Below are 10,772 nucleotides of genomic sequence, written 5' to 3' on the forward strand. Positions count from 1 at the left end.
GGCCCAAGTCATGTGTGCCCTGCTTGTCAAAGCAGCCGCATCAGGAGCGCCCAGTGGGAGGTACATTCTCAAGGTTCCTTCTGGATTTCTTGGATGACAACCCCGATGCCAACTGTCCCAAGGGGTACGTTTTGTAGACTCCCCCACACAGAGAACCCATCCAAAGGTGTCTTTTAATTGTGGTTGATTAATTGATGCATTTTTAATTGTGATCTGCTGCTGCGGTTCATTTGCTGTGGTGCCTGGCTTCTGGGCTCAAGCTTGAGAGTTCGATCTTGCCCACAGTGGTTGCATTCTGACAGAGGCAAACTTCAGAACATTTTGTTTTCCCTCACCACTTGATTCAAACATGTGATGTAGTAATGAAAAATTACACAGAGCTCTTAAGATAACTTACATGCTTTTAATGCAAAAGCATTGTTTTCTATTTTTATTTCCTTTTATTTATTTTAAAATTGTTTCTCCCCCTTTCTAATGACACCTGCCCGTTAGCATACAGTTGTAAGTCAAAGGATATCCTATGGTTCACCTTAGTTCGCCAAGAAGCAACGCAGTTTTGGGACCTCTTGGTCGCATGCTCGCCTCGCAGTGCGAAAGTCCTGTGTTCAGTTCCCCCGACGTTCGGAAGAAATTTATCTTTCTTTGATACCAAGGTGATGTCATCTGGGATTTTTGGGCCAGTGCCGCTGGTCAACTCTGATGCTGGGTTTCATTGCCGATGAGCCATATACTTATTCCTTTCGCATTAAAAAAAAATGCAGTGATTGCATTTTGGAAGTGTGTAGTATTGCAACCTAGACTTGGAGGCTTTAGAGAGGGAAAATGATTGATGTCATGATTGCAGTTTGCTTGTGAGAATGACCGGTGGTAGCAGTACCTAGGTACATCCAGTTTTTTTGCCTTTTGTAGATTATGAAAGCTCCATTTTCAATGGAACTAGCCTCTTTGTCATGAGAAGACAGATATAGGCCAACTGTAATCTGTCCTCAATGTCTCTTTAAACAGTCGTTTTTCTCTCGGGTTGCAGATTTAACAAAATGGGGCAAAAATTTGGATGTGCATTCAGAATATACCCTACCTTACAACCATCACAGTTGAGGCAAAGAAGGTTTTCTGTGATGTTTTGAACATATGGCATCAAGCAAAGGAATAGCTAACATTGATGCTCACATGAGTGTAGCTGTATGCCTACACGGGTAACTAGTTGTAGCTATTCCTTTTGTCGACATCTTCATCTATCTTGCTGATTTCCCCTAAAACACTCTGGAATGATGTGTGGCTTGTGTGGTAGGAGCTAAGAGCATTAGACAGTTGAACTGGAGAAGTGCTCATTAGAGTAGAGGTGGCATGATGTCCATTTTTTTTTTTTGTGTTGCTAGGTGTCAATGACCTGCCTGTAGTAAGTTGTCAATGACCTGTCAACGACCTGTCAATGTAGCTGTCAATGACCTACTTGTGATGGCAGCTTTTCTCAGCAGTGATTTTAATATGGCAAAACGTTGGCCTGCAAAAGCAGCTGTTTGAAATCGTACTCAGTAGAAAAAGGAGAAAGGCCTAGATTTAGTTGAAACAACTTCATTTCAAGGTATTTTTCATTTCATTATTCCTTATACTCCACAGCTGTGCAGGTAACCCCTCCACATACAGTAGTCTTTATCATTTGTCTGCTGGTATGGTGTGGGTTGTTGTAAATACTCTAGGCTATGTAAACTATGAGTTACAATATATTTCTCTTACCTTTCTTTTTTTCCACAACTAGGGGTCACGCAGCCTATGCAAATGCTGTGCAAATCTACAACAAGAACAGCTCACAGGTTGGAGGTGAGGAACCTTGCCTTTTGGTATCCACGTTGTCTATGATTTATCATTCTTTTTCTTGTGTTCAGAAAACTGATTCATGGCCTTTTAAGTGGCATAATCTAGAGGCGCCAGCTGAACCTGCTTAGCCCTAAAACAAGAAATGACATGAGTGATGTAACTGTGATAAATGCAGCAGGGCAGGGCACCCTTCCACTTCATTTTAAATTTGAAACCACTTACATAAGCATTGCTGGTCAAAGAAGTGGATGAGATGTTATAGTGCACTAACTTAGTCAGGGTCCATTCGAGGGATAAAACAATAAATTCTTCCCTGGATAAAGCAATCTTTTATACTTTTGTTATTTGGGTGCAGTCAGTTGCCAAATTCAGTGATTTTGTTTACTGAAATACGGCCGGGTGAACCTTTAGTTTGCATCGGTTTTAGCATCTGATGTCTGGAGGGCAGCCCTGGCACACCTCATCATTTGTAGTGAACTATTGCATGCTCCGGAAAATGGGTCCTGTGTGCAGGAGAATATACTCTGGCTGCAGTTACAGCTGAGAAAAACTTGTTCTGTGCACCCAGTTCATGCCACCATTGTGTGCGTACGTTGTGACTGTCCTCAGCCTCCCTGCCTTTCTTTTGAAATCTTCTGCAGCTACGCAGTTCATGACCTACCACACAGCCCTGGCAAACTCTGAGGACTTCACCCTTGCACTCAAAATGGCACGGTTTGTGGCTGACAATGTCACGGATGAACTGCAGGCTTTCTCTTCGGCGCATAATGCGACAGTGTTTCCCTACAGGTTTGTGCTTATTTTTGCTTGTCGCATGCTTTTCTTGCTGAACTTATGTTATACTACTTGTCTGCAGCTTTTTACATCTTTGTGTGCAATATTCATAAATATATATAAGTGTACGTAAATGCATGCAAATGTGGTGTGCAGCAGTTGTGATGGTTGGCGCACAGCATTTATATCTCCATTTTGACAGCCTGTGGAGGTGTTAATGATGACATCTCCATAGTGCCTTCCTGATACACTGAACACAATTAGGCAAGGTCCCGTTTGCATTTTAATTTTTGTCAGCTTTATCCTGAAGGCTACAGTGAATTTTGCCTGATCAGTGCAAACATCAGCTGATTGTTCGATTACATGAATCTTCTGCAGAAAGTCAGAGCCATATGCTCTCTTAGTTAACGCAACTTGTGGCTCGAATTAATTTTTCTGCGCCAGGATCTTACTGCCAGATTTCTTTTCAAAAGCAGGACCTTTTGAGCACTGGGCCATATCGGGCATAATTCCAGATGGTGCTTAGGTAGTTGAATTTTGACAGCACTGAAATGCAAGAGCTCGGAGAAGTTGCTGAACGGTGCATAGTTCAACTGATTCGTGTTCGTTCCAGCTGATGTACTCTCTCTGTCTGTGTGCCGAGATTCACTTGTGTTTCTGTCGTCATTCTTGTGCGCTTGCAGCATATTCCACGTGTTCTACGAGCAGTACCTGACCATAGAGGCAGAGTCGGCGGTGCACCTGAGCATCTCGCTGGTGGGCATCTTCGGCATCACTTTCCTGCTGCTGGACCTGAACCTGAAAGCGGCCGCCATCGTCTGCCTCACCATAATCATGATTCTTGTGGACCTGCTGGGCATCATGTACTTCTGGGACATTGCGCTCAATGCTGTCTCGCTTGTCAACCTGGTCATGGTGAGTGCTTGGAATGCTGATTGACGGGGCGGCCACCTGCCTGGGTTGCTGCACTAGTTGAGATGCTTCAAAAACATGAAAACTAAAATAAGGCATTCAAAATATAGCCTTATAAATAAGGCATAATACATATTTTTATAAAAATTAAGACATTTATTGGCTAACATCAAGGATCGTGTGCCTGAAAAGCTGCGTGTAAGGAAAATGCCATATTTGTATACCAATCCACTCGCGTAAGAACCCACTGGCACTTTTATTTTTTTATTTTTATAAGCCCTTTCTAACATATGTCATTATGAGGGGGGTGACAAACCTGATGAAGTTGGCAGAGCGCCAAGATGTTGTGTGCCCTTGACAGAAGCGCCGCTGGTGTGCAGTGGTGGCTTGCTCAGCGTGCGCTGCTGTTGGCCCGGTTGCGCCACTGTATGCATAGAAAGCCGACCATTGCTTTGAGCATCGTCTCGAGAGGAGAGTAGCATTTTAAACCAGGACGCTATAAAGCATAAACACTGAAATGCTATGAAGGAAGCAGGACCTTCAGACCACCAATTGATTTGGCGAGCTTGAGATCGGGAGTCAAAATGCCTTGCCCCTCACCACACCAGAGGCTTGAACATTTGCATTACACACTCGTAACCATCCTGCGAGTTTTTTTTAACCTCGCATAAAAAATGCGCATCTGACCTTCAGAGTTCAGCACGTATGCTTAATCTTGCCGCGATTGGCCGGTGATTCCGGGTATCACAAAATTGTCTGATCACTCCGAGATACAGCAAACGCCTTTCAGAGTGAATGATGCTAAACACTGGTGTCACGAATGGATCTGACCACATGCTTTTGTTTATGATGGATCGATGGACGGACTGGTAAGCACGTGGGCGGGCGGGTAGGCAGGCAGACATATGTTATGAAATTTTGACTCTTCCAAAAAATGTCTTTAAATTCTTTTTTCCCGTGTAATGAACCCTCCCCCCAAATTGATGTCAACTTTTGTGAAAAAATAAAGGTGGGGGGGGGTCATTATGCAAGTACTATCGGCAAGAAATGAAGCGGGAACAAGACAATTGAGACCCAAGCAGCAAAATAAGAACCTCTTAGCCAGGGGAAGCTCCATACTAGCTCAGATTATTTTAACTTCGACGGTGCGAAGACTCCTCTTCAGAAGTGTTAATCAACCTCACTTGTATTTTCACTCCAGGAGGTAATAGTATGTTGGTGTTTTTTTTTGTTGCTACCTCAATTTTCTTGTTCGCGTTTCATTCCTTGCTGATAGTACATACATCGTATTGCTTGAATAATTGTCGTACTTAGTGGCAAATGTGGTCATAGCTCGCTTTTACAAGGCTATCACAATAACAAAGAACTGGAACGGACAGTAGTGATGAAAATGCCTTGCAATTAAAGAGCACCTGTGCATCAAATGTTATTTTGAACGAAACGAAACGGAACTTTCATTTACGAGAGAAGAAAGGGTGTGTGGTTGCCATTTTTTTTATTTGCTTGATATTCTTGTGTGCCATTGCCTCTTGCTAGGACAGTTAAATCTGCAATTACTTTTGCTGACAAAAAACAAAACAAAACGTGTACTAATATCTAGCGTCACAAGGAAGCAAACTGTCTTGATAACCGTATTCATAATTTTCTTGGCTTTCTTTGATAACATACAATCCTCTTCTGGTGTACATCTTAGAATCTTTGGAGCCACTCGTGGGCATACTGGAGTGGGCAAGTTAAGATACTTTTGTGAACTTTTAATAAGTCAGCATATTTGTAGTAAGTTTGTATATATAATTAGTTGGTATATTTGTAATTAGTTCACATATTTGCATAAAGGAAATTTTAATGCTGGATTCTACAAGAGCATGTGCATTGTCATAGTATATACATGATGCAAAAGCCTCCTTTCTGCATTTTAACTTTGAATGTTAAAGCATGCATAGTGTGGGAAAAAAATATCAACCTCCTAACGGACACATTTTTTTCCGAAAATGGTACCAAAATGGTCAATTAGTGTACCCATGCTGCCAAAAAAATGCTTTGGACAAGCCCTACTCTTACACTGGACATAGCGTGCTGGAAAACTCATGACAAGCTAGGCTTGTCATAAGCTTGAAATGAGTCTGCTTATGGCGAGCCTTGGTTGTCCTTGAGCCGCCGCGGTGGCTGAGTGGTTATGGCGCTCGGCTGCTGGCCCGAAAGACGCGGGTTTGATCTCGGCCGCGGCGGTCGAATTTCGATGGAGGCGAAATTCTAGAGGCCCGTGTGCTGTGCGATGTCAGTGCACGTCAAAGAACCCCAGGTGGTCGAAATTTCCGGAGCCCTTCACTACGGCGTCCCTCATAGCCTGAGTCGCTTTGGGACGTTAAACCCCCCTAAAACCCTAAACCCTTGGTTGTCCAGGTCTGCTAGGGGGTAAACTAGGTAGTTCTATTAAACCTAATTGACATCTTTCCAGGTTGAACATGCATGAAACAATAGGGGTTTGAAGTTCTTCCTTTTTAGATCTGGGCCAGTATGTTTATCCACATTGTTGGGGCACTGTCGCACTTAAGTTTCGATTTTGTCTCAATGCAGGCGGTCGGCATATCCGTGGAGTTCTGCTCCCACATTGTCCGGGCATTCCTTGTGAGTGGGCAGACCTGCCGTGTGATGCGGTCGCAAGAATCTCTCGCCACTATGGGCAGCTCTGTGAGTAGTTCGCTCGCAGACAGCACTTCGGTTTTTCTCGATGTGGTGTGGAGGCTTCGCTTTTATATGTGGCTGATGTAGCCCATGCTCTGTGTTGCATGCTGCTTTCTTCGGCTTCTTTTTTTTTTTTTTGCTATCACCAGTTAGGGGATAAATGTGATTGCACGGTGGTAAAATGTTGCCGTATATGTGTTTAAATGTTTCAGTATTGGTGAGAAGTAGCTTCCATGGCAATTTATTCTTCCCATTTAATGCCTGGGCTGTTTAACTTCAAAAGTGCATGTCAGTTTTTTTTAGTCATCGGTTTGTTTGGCATGAATAAGTCAGATTTTCATTCCTTTACCCAGTCTGTAGGAAGTTGAAACACGTACCGCAGAGCTGGCCCTGGTGTATTGATTGGTAACATTATTCGCTAGCTTCGCAAGCACATAAGATTTGGAAGCATCAGTGGTGATGTAAAGTCTATGCTGGTTGCTGCCATACTTTTGGGCATGCTGGTGATAGCTGTGTGACTTTTTTTTCTGGAAAGCATAGTACCAAAGGAATGTGGTGTATCTCTCATTTGAACTGCTGAACAAGCCAACTATTTTCAGTGTGCAGTAGGCATGTGCATCAGGCATGCAACTGATGTCAGATCCCCTCATGCTTAAGTTGTGCTATTTGAACATTCAAGCTGTGAAACTTATCCAGGCTTGTAAGCAGTGACAGTGCCATTGGGGGGCGAGGGGTGGCGACCGCCACCCCAAAGTTTGCTGGGCCACCCCAAAAATTTGCTGGGCCACCCCAAAGTTGTGGCCACACCAAATCCACAAAGGCATCATGCCTGCCAAAAATTTAATCCCCCTCCTTTGCACCACCCTGCTACAAATTTTCCGATGCTGTTCCTGCTTGCAAGGTTGTGGAACGACTAATTTACTGAACCTTTTCTTGTGCCTGCATTATCGGCTGCTGAGCAATGCTCCTATTGCTCCCCACTGGTTGTAAATGACAATACCAACCACTTATGATTGTATATTCGTAGGTGCTGTCGGGCATTACGCTGACCAAGTTTGGTGGCGTCCTGGTCCTAGCCTTTTCCAAGTCTCAGCTGTTCCGGGTGTTCTACTTCCGCATGTACCTGTCCATCGTGCTGGTGGGCGCTGCACACGGGCTAGTCTTCCTGCCCGTCCTACTGAGTTACATAGGTGCGTAGGGGGCAAGTTGAGTAGTTTGTGTATGCATGCATGTGTACATGGTGGTGAATTAGGCACAACCGTCCAGAGTCTGCAGCGCTTGAATCAATGCCACATTGTGCGCAATCCCTTGTCATCCCTCCTTGCAATGTGTCGTAGGGCTGGCTTGTGTTGTATCATCTAAGATCGTTGGCCGATTCACTCGTTTGGAAGCAGAGGAGAAAATGTCCTGAAATGCATTTTCGTTAAAATATGCACTGGGTCTAGCTAAGTTTTTCAGCATAACTACTAACAGTGCTAAGAGGAGGGGGAACTTGTGATACATCAAAACTGCGGCCGCGGTGAAGTGCGTTTTAGAATTTTCCTTCTTAGAACTCTGTGGCTAAAATTAACTGACTTATTAGCTGCCTGGTAGGATTGTCCAGAGAGCACAGGAAGTCTGATGCAGACTTGCAGGTTGTGTACACTTCTTTGACGAAGGCATTTCAGTCCTAAGGAAGTTATAAACTTCAAGACCATTGGTTAAGTTCACGGAGATGAGGAGACGTTTAACTCCTTAGTTGCTTTAAACCTTGAGAAATGAATAAGATGTGGAGGGCGCCTGTATCCTTGAGTGTGTGCGTTAAATTTTTAAACTTCTGTTGAAATGCCATTGCAGCTTTTGCACTAGTGCTGCAGCTATTGCCGCTTGTTCACCTTATGATTCACCTTATGAAGGGGTGTGATGAGAAGTGAAGGAGCTTTGTTTAGTGCATATTTAAGTTTGTTCACCACAGTGCTTTGCAGGTTTGCAGTTACAGGTACTGACAGATTTTCTAGGCTCGGTGGGACCCGATTCACTGAGATAAAATCGGCTTGAAGAATATCGCCACTTTTGCACTCTGCCACATTTTGTTTCGCTCACAAATGATATTAGCTTATATTTAAGCCTTGCTGGTGCTCCCGTCATGTTAGGATCGCATACGTTTGTGGTACTTCACACGCTATTTCGTTCGCATGCCCCAGAGGTCATATTACAAACCATGCCACCGCTCTGTACAAACATGCTGTGCTCAAGACAAGGACAGAGTCCTTTTCCAGGGCAACGATGGCGTGGTGGGCTGAGAGAGATGCATGGGGAGAGGGAACATGTGGGAAGCGACAGTTTTGGCGATGCTTCCCTTATTTCCATTGCATTCAGTCGACGAGCGGTGATGGTGGTGTCTGAGCCGCGACACACTGTGGTGGTTTGGTGTGGTGTTATCAGCGCATTCGCATGCTGGTCTTTGTAGGCTGTGTTTCTTGCACTGCCATTGCTACATCGGACCACGGTGTTCGGGGTGTCATAAAGAAGAGCACTATGTGCTGTTGGCTTGAATTGCAAAAATGAATTACGTAAATTTTCATGCTTATCAGTACCCAACCACGTGCATATTGAATCCAGGATGATGCATTCCTTGATGGCAATGAGTTTGCCTGTTCACGACTTACATAGTCTGAAAAATTGAACTTGCGGTCTTGGCAGAGTTGTGGATATGTACTATCGCGCTCAATATGACTTGCAACGTCAAGCAGCGTGGCCGGAGCGCTCCCCGGAAGCATGGTGGAGCCGACAAGCGATGCGCTTGAAACGAAAGGGAAAGAATTTTGCTGTTCCACCGCTCAGTCTTCTCCCCTGTGCCATCTGGGCTTGGCAGTACCACAGCGGTATCGCATCACCGGCACTTGCGTGACGAATGCAAGGCGTATGTCACGGTTGATTTTATTTCATTCCTTTGCATTTTCATTCCTTTTCATTCCTTTGCAATTCCGTTGCATTTTGTGAGTGGGTTCATTACGTAAGTATATACAGTAATTGCAAGCGGGAACTATATTCCACTGCATAGAAAGAGCGTGTATTTCTGCTCCATAGCTCCTGCCTCATTGCCAGAAAAAGTTGGCGCAGATCGTTGTACAAGCATTGTGTTTTTTGCAGTGTTTTTATTAACTTTGGACTGTCAGCTTCACAATTCATTTTTTTTTTGTTTCAGGGCCATTCAAATCGAAGCCTGCTTCATCAGCACCTCACTGAATGTCCAGTGCCTTGATGATCTGTGTAGCCTCATCTTGCCACCTGCACGGAGAATAGGTTTTTATTGTACAGAAGATGTGTGTAGATTAGGTTCTTGTTGCCTCAGAGAGGATTCTGCTGTTGCAACTATTTTGCCATTGTTTGCCTGAATACTTGTTCCTTTTATTTCCTGACGTAACATTTTTATTACGTGGATCTCATCCACTAATGACACTTTTTAAAGTTAGTTTATATAAGAAGATGCCTGTGTGACACTTTTGCCTGACCAGGGAAATTAAAATGCAGTGGTATGTTTTGTGTACAGATACTTAAGAGTGTACAGATAGTGTTTGCACTTTTTCACTATGGAAAATGAAACTAGCATGTGTGCCTAAGACACTGAGTCCAAACCCAGATGTTAGGTTGAGCATTGCTAAATTATGTGCTGAGGAGAGAATCTGATTCTTTTTTTACACAGTTAAGTCTGTACTCAATTAAATCTACTTGGTTATGTAATCTCAGGTCTTCTGAATAGCATACCTGCTCGCATTGTGTTTTATGCAATAAAATTGTTGAACTGTTATTCTTGGGCTTGTACCTCTGCCAAAGGCCAATTTCTCCTTGCAATTGGAGCTGGTAAGTGCGGTGCTGCTAGTGCCATGCACACTCACAGTTTGCCATCGCCTGTTACCTTGCATCTGCATGCTGTCACGATACACATGTTGCCCTGTCACCATTATGGGTAGGTTGGATGTTGCTCTGCTGGCTCCTCGGTCTGTTCTCTTACTGCGTAGCTGACGTGACGGCGAGAGTTGGAGGCATCTATGCAGATCCATCGGTTTGCCTCACTCGAGCAGCCGCATAAGCGCACAGAGTACGAAAGTGGCGCATTTTGAACAACTTTTTGGTACCCTCTGAATCTAAATTAGCGAGGTTCGACTGTATGTATTTGATTAACAGAAAACGCTTCAGCATAAAAAAATAAAAAAATCGCAATCCTTATTACTAGCAGTGAAGGCATATATGGAAAAAACCCTACTTATATAACTGTTTTTCGACCTGTATCCTGTCCATTACGGGACTAATTGTGTGCTTCTGTGAAAATATAACTCATTTATTTATTTTTTTATTTGGTGTTGGCGAGATACTTTTCTTTTCACCTGTGAATGATGCAATGTGGGCTGGGCAATTTAATTTTTTTTCTGCCCACACTAATGTATGTAAAGCCTCAAGTTATCCGCTGTTCAGATGTCCACCGAGATGAGACAAATACTGTGCCATTTCCTTTCCACAAAACCAACTCGATTCATAGAATACATTTTCGCTGATAAAGCGGTAAAGTGAACTATGTGTTTGCATGCAGGTTTGGGGCAAGG

General features: G+C 43.8%; 1 protein-coding gene across 1 annotated transcript in view; it reads left to right on the forward strand.

Moving 5' to 3' along the window:
* Window positions 1-9,979, forward strand: part of LOC144128393 (NPC intracellular cholesterol transporter 1-like) — a 47,238-nt gene extending 37,259 nt beyond the window's left edge. Inside the window, exons 19-25 of the mRNA XM_077661768.1 lie at window positions 1-124; window positions 1,760-1,821; window positions 2,460-2,607; window positions 3,276-3,507; window positions 6,082-6,195; window positions 7,217-7,379; window positions 9,377-9,979. Of these exons, the coding sequence (XP_077517894.1) occupies window positions 1-124; window positions 1,760-1,821; window positions 2,460-2,607; window positions 3,276-3,507; window positions 6,082-6,195; window positions 7,217-7,379; window positions 9,377-9,417 (884 nt within the window). The 3' untranslated portion in view covers window positions 9,418-9,979. The remainder of the gene's footprint in view (window positions 125-1,759; window positions 1,822-2,459; window positions 2,608-3,275; window positions 3,508-6,081; window positions 6,196-7,216; window positions 7,380-9,376) is intronic.
* Window positions 9,980-10,772: the final 793 nt, after the last annotated feature.

Source organism: Amblyomma americanum, chromosome 4 (assembly GCF_052857255.1).
Source record: "Amblyomma americanum isolate KBUSLIRL-KWMA chromosome 4, ASM5285725v1, whole genome shotgun sequence".
Classification (NCBI taxonomy): Eukaryota; Metazoa; Arthropoda; class Arachnida; order Ixodida; family Ixodidae; genus Amblyomma; species Amblyomma americanum.